Raw genomic sequence first — 14,182 nt, forward strand, 5'->3', positions numbered from 1 at the left:
ACCCGTTCGACGGCATTTCGCGTAGTAACAGGCCGGAAGGTTTCGGTTTCCGGGATAACAACCGGTCAATTCGGGATCATACGCGGGGAGATACACCAGAGAATCGTTTCTCCAGGGACAACCGCTTTAATGAACGCAGACGTAGTCAAGACTGGCGATACCAAGATAACGTGCCACCACTACCGCCCAGGTCAAATCGTCGGAACAATCCAGAGAACAGGAACAATCCAGAGAACAGGAACAACCGAGAAGACTACGAGCAGATGTGCGATGTTATCTTGGAACATCTCTTACGTCGCGAAGTTGATCGGTACGAGCATCATGACGTGCTGGGTGAACGCAGAATGTTAAAGGCAGTCCACAACTGGCCGTTCAAGTTCCGCGGAGAGAAGGACACCACTTCACTGAACAGTTTTTTGGACAGAGTCGAAACTTTCGCTTGCTCGGAAGGAATGACCGACGAAGTGCTGTTGGCTTCTATTAAACATCTTCTACAAGATGACGCTCTTGACTGGTACGGTCGTGCTATGGCTCAGCACCGTTTAGTTTCCTGGCAATCGTTTAAAGCGGAGATTCGCAAGGAATTTTGCCCACTGGTTACGAGCAGATTCTACGTCTGGAGGCCTACTTTCGCTTGCAAGGACAGAACGAGTCATTTGCTAAGTTTTATCGGGATATTTCTGCTTTGTTCCGTTTCGTATCGCCGCCCATGTCGGAGGAGGAGAAACGTTTTATCGTTAAGAAGAACATGAACGCTGATTACGCGACGGTGGTGACGGCAGCGCGATCTGCTACATTAGCTGAAATGGTGGATGTATGTATCAGCTACGACGAGACAAGGATGTTGCTGAATAGGCAACGCCGTTTCCCGATGCCGCATAATGCGCTTTTGGAACCAAACTTTGCTACTCCAGCTATCCAGAACCGAAGCTTCCAGCGTTGGAATCGCGTTAATGCGGTTCAAACACGTTCCCAACCAGCTTTGGAAGAAGGACAACTGTCACAACACTCGGTGCAGCCTGCTGCGGACTTTGATTGTCAAGAAGAAGAGGATGACTATTCCTGGCAGCTAAAGATGGACAACCTCCTAGAACAGGTGAACGCGTTAAGAGTTAGTTTCAATCGCAAATGGCAATTTCAACCTCGACGTAACGGATGGCAAAGTCAACAACAACAGCAGTTTCGATCAAGAGAGGAGCGTGATGGATCACGGTTCCAACAACCTTATCAGCAAGAACAGAAAATTCAGCGCAATGATACCGCAAAGCAACAGCAGAACCCACAACAACTGTTTCAGCCTTGGCAAGCTCAACAACAACAAGAGCAACAACCGGATGCTACACAACAAAATCAGAATCTGGACGTGGGTCCACCCCAGAACCAATCCCATCAACAACCAGCATGGCAAGGACAACGTCGTGTGTTGGTTTGCTGGAACTGCGACGAGGAAGGGCATCGTTTTCCGGATTGTCCAAAACCACAAGCTATACTCTTCTGTTACCGTTGTGGACGTAAAGGTTATTCGTTGAGGAGTTGTCCAACATGTTGTCCGGATTCGGAAAACTTCCAAGCGGGGAATCAGCAGTAGAGAGGGACGACTCTCCGCTTTCCAAAGCTTTCCTCTCACTAGCACCAGATGTCCACAAGCTTAACTCCATTGTCATTAACCCTGGCTTTGATAACCGTCCCCATGCAATCATTAGTGTGCTTGGAAAACAGCTGAAGGCGCTCCTGGATAGTGGAGCAAACTGCTCACTCCTAGGAGGAAAATACGTCAACATCATTGAGCAACTGGGATTACGGAGGGGTGCGGTGCAAGGTGGCATTCAGACTGCAGATGGTACTGAGCATGAAATTCAACACTTTTCACGACTGCCGATTGTCTACAACAACAGGAATGATACCCTGGCAGTGCTACTCATACCGTCGATGCCAGATTGTGTTATTCTGGGAATGGACTTCTGGGAGAAATTTGGAGTGAAAGCAGTGTGTTGCAGCATAGAGTCGACATGGAAGGAGGAACAAGGAGAGGTTGCGGTGAAGGAGTTATCGAAGGATCAGAAGCAGCAGTTAGCTCGTACGGTCGCCAAGTTTCCGGTGGCAGAAGCGGGAAAGCTTGGAAGAACTACAATCTATCAACACAAAATCATCCTCAAAGAGAACCTACCAAAAAGCAACGACATTACCCGATGTCGCCGTACGTGTTGAAGGAAGTCAACGCTGAAGTTGACAGGATGTTGGAGCTTGATGTTATCGAGGAGGCGCACTTTTCCCCTTGGAACAATCCGCTTGTTGCTGTGAAGAAGAAGACGGGGAAGTACAGAGTCTGCTTGGATGCTCGCTACCTGAATTCGGTGACTGTAGATGAAGGTTACCCTATTCCGCAGATGGCGTCTATCATCAACCACTTGGGAGGGTGTGAATACATCTCTTCAATTGATCTGAAAGATGCTTTCTGGCAGATGCCATTACATCCGGACTCCAGACCGATGACAGCTTTCACAATCCCGTCTCGCGGCCATTTCCAGTTCAAGGTGGTACCTTTTGGACTTTGTACCGCCAGTCAAGCTCTGGCGAGAGTGATGACTCATATTTTTGCTGACCTGGAGCCCAAAGTCTTCCACTACTTGGACGATGTGGTGATTTGTTCCAAAACGTTCGAAGAGCACATCCAGCTGCTGGAGGAGGTCGCTAGTCGTTTGAGGAAGGCTAACCTAACAATTTCTCCAGATAAGTCGCAGTTCTGTCGCCGGGAGATCAAATATCTTGGTTACGTGCTGAACGAAAACGGCTGGCAGGTGGATGAAGAAAAGGTGGCATGTATCGTAAAATTCCCAGCGCCTACCTGTCGCAAAGAGGTACAAAGATTTCTTGGCATGTGCAACTGGTATCGGAGATTCGTTGAGAACTTTTCTAAGATAGTCGCGCCGCTAACTGAGCTGACCAAAATCAAAGTGAAGTTCCGTTGGACGGTTGAAGCGGAAGAGGCTTTCCTGAAGCTGAAAGCGGCACTTGTTTCTGCCCCAGTTCTTGCGATGCCGGACTACTCCAAGCCTTTTTCGATTGCAACCGATGCAAGTGATGTAGCGATTGGTGCGGTGCTGACGCAGGAAATTGACGGAGAGGAACACCCCATCTGCTACTTCTCGCAAAAGCTGTCGGCGGCGGAGAGGAAGTACTCAGTGACGGAGCGAGAATGTCTGGCGGTAATTCGTGCTAGAGAAGTTCAGATGCTACGTCGAGGGCGTAAAGTTCGATGTCCACTGCGATCATGCTGCTTTGACGTATCTGAAGTCGATGAAGAACCCTACTGCATTGATGAGTCGCTGGTTGCTTCGCTTGAATGCATTTCGCTGCGAGATCAAGTACCGGAAAGGAAGTATCAACGTCGTACCCGATGCGCTATCCAGGATAGTGTCTGCTGTGGTTTTTCTGCTACATGAGGTGAAGGATCTGTACTACAAGAAGCTGGTTGATCGGGTGAAGGAGGAAGGGGACAAGTTTCCGGACTTCCGGCTGGTCAATGAAGAGCTGTACAAAAACTGTACATGTGTTGACGAAACGGGTGTGAAGTATCATCAGTGGAAGAAGGTCGTGCCGCAGGAGGAACGAGCGTTGCTGATTGAGAAGTTCCATGATTCGCCGACTGCAGCGCATCTTGGTGCTGCAAAGACCTGGCAGAAGCTCCCGCGTTACTACTACTGGCCAAAGATGCAGGAGGAAGTGTTTAATCATGTCAAGTCTTGTAGCACGTGTAAAGGATGCAAAGCGGCGAACTTGAAGATGATGCCGGACATGGGCAAGCAGAAGCCAGCGAAGCTACCGTGGGAGTTAATCTCGATCGACTTTGTCGGTCCGTTGACACGGTCTAAGCGCGGAAACACGGTGATGTTGGTGATCGTTGACTGGATTACTAAGTATGTCATTGTTCATCCAATGCGAAGCGCAGACGCGGTCCGCATGGTAGAGTTTCTCGAACGGGAGGTCTTTCTCAAGTTTTCTCGTCCCCGGATCATACTTTCGGATAATGGAAAGCAGTTCACTTCACTCGTCTTTCAAGCGCTCCTGGCCAAGCACAAGATCATCCACATGAAAACGGCATTTTATTGTCCAATGGTAAACAACGCTGAGCGCGTGAATCGTGTGTTGGTGACTTGTATTCGCGCTTTGTTGGACGAGGATCACATAAGCTGGGATGAGAATCTACAAGCCATTGTAGCAGCGATCAACAGCGCGAAGCATGAGGTGACTGGTGTGAGTCCGCACTATGCCAACTTTGGGCGTGATCTACTGTTGCATACGGACCTGTACACCCAGCAAGATCTCAATACCGCGGATGACCCTAAGGTTGCACAGGACATGCGGCTGTCGGCGATTCGCCGTATACAGGAGTTCATCAACAAGCGGATCAAGAAGAACCATGAGAAGAAGCAGCAGAAGTACAATTTGCGGACGAGAACGGTAGCGTTCAAGGTCGGTGATCTGGTGTGGCGTAGGACGTTCAACCTGTCATCGAAAGCCGACAAGTTCAACCAAAAGTTAAGTCCGAAGTTTGTACCAGCAGTCGTACGGGAAGTTCTTGGAACCAACCTGTATACGCTCGAGGATGTGACCAGTGGAAAGCGCGGCAGGTATCATGCCAAGGATATCAAGGAGGATTGATCGTTATCACTCAGCTATGTCGACAACATCTAGTTGTCAACCAATGAAGACGTTTTCGGAATCACACAAAACACGCAGGACGGAAAAGTTGATTCTTGTAGATTCGTTGAGTTCACTCCGGATCTACAGCCCAGACGGCACTGACACCGTTAGCTCGTACGGCAAAATGAGCAAAAGTTACAGCTATGAATTTCCCAAAAGGTGTAGGACAACAAGCAGAAAATACGCAAGACGGTAACCTAGAAGAAGCAGCAACACATTGGACAAAAGACGACGCGTGACAAAGTAGCGGCAAGCACTAGACAACAGTACAACTACTGGCGGGTTGATCCAGCGACGAACATCTTCGACTCGCTTCGCAGGACGAGGATCATTTTCCTGACACTGCGGATCCAAACCTACGAACTGGACATGCTGCACTTTGTTCAATCGTCTGACGGACTCGATCTCCACGTGAAGCAGCTGCTCAACCTGGGACCAACGGGACTTGACGGTACTACAACACACGCTCACCCAACGTAGGCCTTCCCGGGCTACTTCCAGTTCTAGCTGGAGCTCAACCGTTGCCAGAACGAGATAAACTGGTCCAAAACCTTCGGGTTACCGTTGCCAGACGGTAAAACTGGTCCATCTTCAGCTATGAAGGAGAAACAGATCGCCGGTCGCGATGATCGGGATCTTTGGTGAGCCACAAAACCAACGAGCTATGGAAGCACCTACCCAAGGAGGAAACCACCAAAACACGCTAGCGGAAGCCACCCTCAAATGACTGGATTTGGTGCACGATTCTGTCTGATCCAGTTGTCTCTAGTGATTCGGTTATTCCATCGGATCAGGAACAGTAGATTGTGGGGGGTCGCCAGGAAACTTCCAAACAAAAGTAACGCGAATCTGGGGCGCGGTAAAACCCCTTTCTGGGCTCCTGGTGTACCGAAGGTTAATCCCTTCTTTCCCTTATCTCTGTGTCCTTGTGAACCAATTGTGACTAATTTAACTTCTCGTTTTTTTGTATGATCTGACTTGTTTACCTTTAACAATAAGTTTTGATCATATTTGCGTGTGTTTATCGCAACGATGTGGGGGGGAGGTGGAGAGAAAGAGACTAGGCTAGAAACACATTTACCAGAACTTGCTGGTGTATTGGTTTGTGTTTTGATTTAGTTGGGGATTGCACGATCTGCCGAGCTGAGGGCTTGCATTTTATGTTATGATTGCGTTTGTATTGGTGACTAACAACGCAAGGGTCTGCCTTGTATCCCACTGTCTCTAGCCGAGGTCGAGAAGAGAAGTTTTGAATCTTCCATGAGCTTCTGCCGGCGCTCATGGAAGATTATCTCGTTGCGGTAAAGTTGTGTTACGTTTGTTTTTTGTATGGTCTGTTTTGTGATGATATTTGTAAACGAAACCAGTTAGTTTTTCTTAATTTTAATGTGTAAGCACGATAGCAGAATAGATAGATTATTTCTTTCTGTGCGCGCCGACATAAATACGCCACCTGGGACTTATTACATCAAAGTTTTCTTGCAAGCAGAAGGCGGAAACGAAATCCCCAATCGCCTGCACCAACACACTTAATTCATCGTGAGGCAGAGAACGCGGAACGACAACCAAGCGCGCAAGTGGCTTCATTTTGTGCGAGATTACGTTCCGGCAAAGTTGGTTTTGCACGCTAGTTTCAACTTAGAAGTGAAATTGAAACGGTCCGCGTCTTCTGCAGCGCTGGAAGGATTGTGTTTGGTTAATTCCTCCTATTTTGGCCAGAACAAGGTACGTGTACACGAGCATGTGGATTGTCTTCTCTAAACGGACGCCATCTCCACAGCATCGTTCCGCAGAGAAGCAACAGGAACTGTCCGCAGAGAAGCCGCAGGATCAGCAAGCTTTCCGAGACGATTATCACGGCAAGACGGCGCAGACGGCGAGGATTAATCAGCTCAAGTGTAGCCAAGCCGAGGTAAAACTACCTTGACCTTGATTTGCTTCTATTAACTAAGGTCGATTTCTACATATCTAGATCGCCTGGCCGGACGGAGCAGAGCACCCCACAAGACTCCCAATCGCTGGCACTGATACACAGGACGTTCACCCTCTTTAGAGGCCGTATCAGGTACGTTCCATCAACTGCTGGAAGAAAACAAGTTGAAACTAATGGAATCATATCTACAATAGCTAGCCACAAGCGTTAACGACCGAGTGGGCCACGAGCGGTCACGACCGAGTGTAGAACGCCGAACCAACCCACGGAAGTCGTGCACACATTGGACAACAGAAAACCCTCTCAGAGGTAAATTTGTTCTCGTTCTGGCTGAATCCACTCCTAACGCAACTATCGTTTTTAGGGTTTTCTTTGGGAGTGCTAAGCTGTTCTTCCGTCGCTTGCTGGCGTGACGCACAGCTGTCCATGAGTGAACTTCAATACGTCCTGCCGAAGACCGGCGGTGTACGGCTACAAGTGTGTGTGTGCCGAAAGCTGTAGGAGAAGAGGCCAAGTGAAGTTGCGGTTTTGTTGGGACGGAGTACACGGCGCTGGGAGAGATTCTGTTTCGGTTGAAACCGGTATGAGAAGAAACCATCTCGAGCGGAATTGGTCTGGCGAAGTCGGCGCGCGTAATGTCAGTGAGTGCTAGAACTGTAAGATTAGGGTGCACCCAAGTAGAACTAGACTAAGCAAAACATTTTGGCCAAGAGCCTGGTATTCGATGTTAGATTAAGGGAAAAATTTGCCATTTTGGCCGTGCAATAGAAGAATGTTAAAAGCAAACGTTGTTGGTTGGTATTTATTTTGATGAGCAGCCAAAGGGTAAAGAGCTCTCGTTACATTGGCGCCCAACCAAATAACCCAAATTTGTAAAACTTTACCGCAATCAAATTTTGTATTTTTGTCACATTTTGTTTTTGATGTTGTAAATTTGTGGATGTTGAAGCAAATTTTAAATTTATGACAATATATTTTGATGTTTGTTAATTTTTTGGTTTACGATTCGATTCTTCAAGATGGAATACGCACATTTAACCGATGAAGAGATCAACTACGAGTTGGCTTTGAGACATGTTGTGAATCTCGGCCCAGCCACACATCGCAACAAAGTTCTCAAATTGAAAACATTGGTGCAAGAGGATCAAATCAGAGACACTCATCGCACCAGCTCAGAACATGTCATGAGTCCAACTGTCAACCTGGAAATATGTCAAGTACGAGTAAATGAGCTGCAAAGGCAGCTGTCTTCAGCTTTGAAATCTGGCAACCTTGAACAGGTTTCCCAGACAAAATCGCGACTCTTACACTACCGAGACAGACTTGCAATCTTACGTCCTCCGGGATTTTTAACGGACGCACACCTGTCACTTTGTACCGCTGTTAACAAAATGCTTCGTGAAGCCAACAGTGTTGTGAATCCAGTGCGACGTGAAAATCCAAGTGAGGGTAGCAGCCAGATGAATCGTAGCGGATCAACGCAGAGGGATACTTCGGCTGAGACGATTCGTATGGACGAAAGAGAAGCTGCTGGAGGTGAGGAAGAAGGAGCTGTTGGAGGAAATGTAGAAGGAGCTGTTGGAGGAAATGTAGAAGAAACTGGAGGAGAGCAACAACATTCACTAAATAGTTCCAGAAACCGTACTGAACGGCGAGAAACCACACCACCGCAGCAATTGGAGCAACTACCAAGGAACGAGAGATTCAATCCCAGACTGGATATCAACCCGTTCGACGGCATTTCGCGTAGTAACAGGCCGGAAGGTTTCGGTTTCCGGGATAACAACCGGTCAATTCGGGATCATACGCGGGGAGATACACCAGAGAATCGTTTCTCCAGGGACAACCGCTTTAATGAACGCAGACGTAGTCAAGACTGGCGATACCAAGATAACGTGCCACCACTACCGCCCAGGTCAAATCGTCGGAACAATCCAGAGAACAGGAACAATCCAGAGAACAGGAACAACCGAGAAGACTACGAGCAGATGTGCGATGTTATCTTGGAACATCTCTTACGTCGCGAAGTTGATCGGTACGAGCATCATGACGTGCTGGGTGAACGCAGAATGTTAAAGGCAGTCCACAACTGGCCGTTCAAGTTCCGCGGAGAGAAGGACACCACTTCACTGAACAGTTTTTTGGACAGAGTCGAAACTTTCGCTTGCTCGGAAGGAATGACCGACGAAGTGCTGTTGGCTTCTATTAAACATCTTCTACAAGATGACGCTCTTGACTGGTACGGTCGTGCTATGGCTCAGCACCGTTTAGTTTCCTGGCAATCGTTTAAAGCGGAGATTCGCAAGGAATTTTTGCCCACTGGTTACGAGCAGATTCTACGTCTGGAGGCCTACTTTCGCTTGCAAGGACAGAACGAGTCATTTGCTAAGTTTTATCGGGATATTTCTGCTTTGTTCCGTTTCGTATCGCCGCCCATGTCGGAGGAGGAGAAACGTTTTATCGTTAAGAAGAACATGAACGCTGATTACGCGACGGTGGTGACGGCAGCGCGATCTGCTACATTAGCTGAAATGGTGGATGTATGTATCAGCTACGACGAGACAAGGATGTTGCTGAATAGGCAACGCCGTTTCCCGATGCCGCATAATGCGCTTTTGGAACCAAACTTTGCTACTCCAGCTATCCAGAACCGAAGCTTCCAGCGTTGGAATCGCGTTAATGCGGTTCAAACACGTTCCCAACCAGCTTTGGAAGAAGGACAACTGTCACAACACTCGGTGCAGCCTGCTGCGGACTTTGATTGTCAAGAAGAAGAGGATGACTATTCCTGGCAGCTAAAGATGGACAACCTCCTAGAACAGGTGAACGCGTTAAGAGTTAGTTTCAATCGCAAATGGCAATTTCAACCTCGACGTAACGGATGGCAAAGTCAACAACAACAGCAGTTTCGATCAAGAGAGGAGCGTGATGGATCACGGTTCCAACAACCTTATCAGCAAGAACAGAAAATTCAGCGCAATGATACCGCAAAGCAACAGCAGAACCCACAACAACTGTTTCAGCCTTGGCAAGCTCAACAACAACAAGAGCAACAACCGGATGCTACACAACAAAATCAGAATCTGGACGTGGGTCCACCCCAGAACCAATCCCATCAACAACCAGCATGGCAAGGACAACGTCGTGTGTTGGTTTGCTGGAACTGCGACGAGGAAGGGCATCGTTTTCCGGATTGTCCAAAACCACAAGCTATACTCTTCTGTTACCGTTGTGGACGTAAAGGTTATTCGTTGAGGAGTTGTCCAACATGTTGTCCGGATTCGGAAAACTTCCAAGCGGGAATCAGCAGTAGAGAGGACGACTCTCCGCTTTCCAAAGCTTTCCTCTCACTAGCACCAGATGTCCACAAGCTTAACTCCATTGTCATTAACCCTGGCTTTGATAACCGTCCCCATGCAATCATTAGTGTGCTTGGAAAACAGCTGAAGGCGCTCCTGGATAGTGGAGCAAACTGCTCACTCCTAGGAGGAAAATACGTCAACATCATTGAGCAACTGGGATTACGGAGGGTGCGGTGCAAGGTGGCATTCAGACTGCAGATGGTACTGAGCATGAAATTCAACACTTTTCACGACTGCCGATTGTCTACAACAACAGGAATGATACCCTGGCAGTGCTACTCATACCGTCGATGCCAGATTGTGTTATTCTGGGAATGGACTTCTGGGAGAAATTTGGAGTGAAAGCAGTGTGTTGCAGCATAGAGTCGACATGGAAGGAGGAACAAGGAGAGGTTGCGGTGAAGGAGTTATCGAAGGATCAGAAGCAGCAGTTAGCTCGTACGGTCGCCAAGTTTCCGGTGGCAGAAGCGGGAAAGCTTGGAAGAACTACAATCTATCAACACAAAATCATCCTCAAAGAGAACCTACCCAAAAAGCAACGACATTACCCGATGTCGCCGTACGTGTTGAAGGAAGTCAACGCTGAAGTTGACAGGATGTTGGAGCTTGATGTTATCGAGGAGGCGCACTTTTCCCCTTGGAACAATCCGCTTGTTGCTGTGAAGAAGAAGACGGGGAAGTACAGAGTCTGCTTGGATGCTCGCTACCTGAATTCGGTGACTGTAGATGAAGGTTACCCTATTCCGCAGATGGCGTCTATCATCAACCACTTGGGAGGGTGTGAATACATCTCTTCAATTGATCTGAAAGATGCTTTCTGGCAGATGCCATTACATCCGGACTCCAGACCGATGACAGCTTTCACAATCCCGTCTCGCGGCCATTTCCAGTTCAAGGTGGTACCTTTGGACTTTGTACCGCCAGTCAAGCTCTGGCGAGAGTGATGACTCATATTTTTGCTGACCTGGAGCCCAAAGTCTTCCACTACTTGGACGATGTGGTGATTTGTTCCAAAACGTTCGAAGAGCACATCCAGCTGCTGGAGGAGGTCGCTAGTCGTTTGAGGAAGGCTAACCTAACAATTTCTCCAGATAAGTCGCAGTTCTGTCGCCGGGAGATCAAATATCTTGGTTACGTGCTGAACGAAAACGGCTGGCAGGTGGATGAAGAAAAGGTGGCATGTATCGTAAAATTCCCAGCGCCTACCTGTCGCAAAGAGGTACAAAGATTTCTTGGCATGTGCAACTGGTATCGGAGATTCGTTGAGAACTTTTCTAAGATAGTCGCGCCGCTAACTGAGCTGACCAAAATCAAAGTGAAGTTCCGTTGGACGGTTGAAGCGGAAGAGGCTTTCCTGAAGCTGAAAGCGGCACTTGTTTCTGCCCCAGTTCTTGCGATGCCGGACTACTCCAAGCCTTTTTCGATTGCAACCGATGCAAGTGATGTAGCGATTGGTGCGGTGCTGACGCAGGAAATTGACGGAGAGGAACACCCCATCTGCTACTTCTCGCAAAAGCTGTCGGCGGCGGAGAGGAAGTACTCAGTGACGGAGCGAGAATGTCTGGCGGTAATTCGTGCTATAGAGAAGTTCAGATGCTACGTCGAGGGCGTAAAGTTCGATGTCCACTGCGATCATGCTGCTTTGACGTATCTGAAGTCGATGAAGAACCCTACTGCATTGATGAGTCGCTGGTTGCTTCGCTTGAATGCATTTCGCTGCGAGATCAAGTACCGGAAAGGAAGTATCAACGTCGTACCCGATGCGCTATCCAGGATAGTGTCTGCTGTGGTTTTTCTGCTACATGAGGTGAAGGATCTGTACTACAAGAAGCTGGTTGATCGGGTGAAGGAGGAAGGGGACAAGTTTCCGGACTTCCGGCTGGTCAATGAAGAGCTGTACAAAAACTGTACATGTGTTGACGAAACGGGTGTGAAGTATCATCAGTGGAAGAAGGTCGTGCCGCAGGAGGAACGAGCGTTGCTGATTGAGAAGTTCCATGATTCGCCGACTGCAGCGCATCTTGGTGCTGCAAAGACCTGGCAGAAGCTCCCGCGTTACTACTACTGGCCAAAGATGCAGGAGGAAGTGTTTAATCATGTCAAGTCTTGTAGCACGTGTAAAGGATGCAAAGCGGCGAACTTGAAGATGATGCCGGACATGGGCAAGCAGAAGCCAGCGAAGCTACCGTGGAGTTAATCTCGATCGACTTTGTCGGTCCGTTGACACGGTCTAAGCGCGGAAACACGGTGATGTTGGTGATCGTTGACTGGATTACTAAGTATGTCATTGTTCATCCATGCGAAGCGCAGACGCGGTCCGCATGGTAGAGTTTCTCGAACGGGAGGTCTTTCTCAAGTTTTCTCGTCCCCGGATCATACTTTCGGATAATGGAAAGCAGTTCACTTCACTCGTCTTTCAAGCGCTCCTGGCCAAGCACAAGATCATCCACATGAAAACGGCATTTTATTGTCCAATGGTAAACAACGCTGAGCGCGTGAATCGTGTGTTGGTGACTTGTATTCGCGCTTTGTTGGACGAGGATCACATAAGCTGGGATGAGAATCTACAAGCCATTGTAGCAGCGATCAACAGCGCGAAGCATGAGGTGACTGGTGTGAGTCCGCACTATGCCAACTTTGGGCGTGATCTACTGTTGCATACGGACCTGTACACCCAGCAAGATCTCAATACCGCGGATGACCCTAAGGTTGCACAGGACATGCGGCTGTCGGCGATTCGCCGTATACAGGAGTTCATCAACAAGCGGATCAAGAAGAACCATGAGAAGAAGCAGCAGAAGTACAATTTGCGGACGAGAACGGTAGCGTTCAAGGTCGGTGATCTGGTGTGGCGTAGGACGTTCAACCTGTCATCGAAAGCCGACAAGTTCAACCAAAAGTTAAGTCCGAAGTTTGTACCAGCAGTCGTACGGGAAGTTCTTGGAACCAACCTGTATACGCTCGAGGATGTGACCAGTGGAAAGCGCGGCAGGTATCATGCCAAGGATATCAAGGAGGATTGATCGTTATCACTCAGCTATGTCGACAACATCTAGTTGTCAACCAATGAAGACGTTTTCGGAATCACACAAAACACGCAGGACGGAAAAGTTGATTCTTGTAGATTCGTTGAGTTCACTCCGGATCTACAGCCCAGACGGCACTGACACCGTTAGCTCGTACGGCAAAATGAGCAAAAGTTACAGCTATGAATTTCCCAAAAGGTGTAGGACAACAAGCAGAAAATACGCAAGACGGTAACCTAGAAGAAGCAGCAACACATTGGACAAAAGACGACGCGTGACAAAGTAGCGGCAAGCACTAGACAACAGTACAACTACTGGCGGGTTGATCCAGCGACGAACATCTTCGACTCGCTTCGCAGGACGAGGATCATTTTCCTGACACTGCGGATCCAAACCTACGAACTGGACATGCTGCACTTTGTTCAATCGTCTGACGGACTCGATCTCCACGTGAAGCAGCTGCTCAACCTGGGACCAACGGGACTTGACGGTACTACAACACACGCTCACCCAACGTAGGCCTTCCCGGGCTACTTCCAGTTCTAGCTGGAGCTCAACCGTTGCCAGAACGAGATAAACTGGTCCAAAACCTTCGGGTTACCGTTGCCAGACGGTAAAACTGGTCCATCTTCAGCTATGAAGGAGAAACAGATCGCCGGTCGCGATGATCGGGATCTTTGGTGAGCCACAAAACCAACGAGCTATGGAAGCACCTACCCAAGGAGGAAACCACCAAAACACGCTAGCGGAAGCCACCCTCAAATGACTGGATTTGGTGCACGATTCTGTCTGATCCAGTTGTCTCTAGTGATTCGGTTATTCCATCGGATCAGGAACAGTAGATTGTGGGGGTCGCCAGGAAACTTCCAAACAAAAGTAACGCGAATCTGGGGCGCGGTAAAACCCCTTTCTGGGCTCCTGGTGTACCGAAGGTTAATCCCTTCTTTCCCTTATCTCTGTGTCCTTGTGAACCAATTGTGACTAATTTAACTTCTCGTTTTTTTGTATGATCTGACTTGTTTACCTTTAACAATAAGTTTTGATCATATTTGCGTGTGTTTATCGCAACGATGTGGGGGGAGGTGGAGAGAAAGAGACTAGGCTAGAAACACATTTACCAGAACTTGCTGGTGTATTGGTTTGTGTTTTGATTTAGT

General features: G+C 48.4%; 1 protein-coding gene across 1 annotated transcript; it reads left to right on the forward strand.

The window, feature by feature from the left end:
- Positions 1-12,320: 12,320 nt before the first annotated feature.
- LOC119769957 lies at positions 12,321-13,022 on the forward strand. The gene has a single exon (XM_038263867.1). It carries the CDS (start codon positions 12,321-12,323, stop codon positions 13,020-13,022), a length of 702 nt encoding a protein of 233 aa, XP_038119795.1.
- The last annotated feature ends 1,160 nt before the right edge of the window (positions 13,023-14,182 follow it).

The sequence above is a fragment of the Culex quinquefasciatus genome, chromosome 1 (assembly GCF_015732765.1).
Source record: "Culex quinquefasciatus strain JHB chromosome 1, VPISU_Cqui_1.0_pri_paternal, whole genome shotgun sequence".
Taxonomy (NCBI): domain Eukaryota; kingdom Metazoa; phylum Arthropoda; class Insecta; order Diptera; family Culicidae; genus Culex; species Culex quinquefasciatus.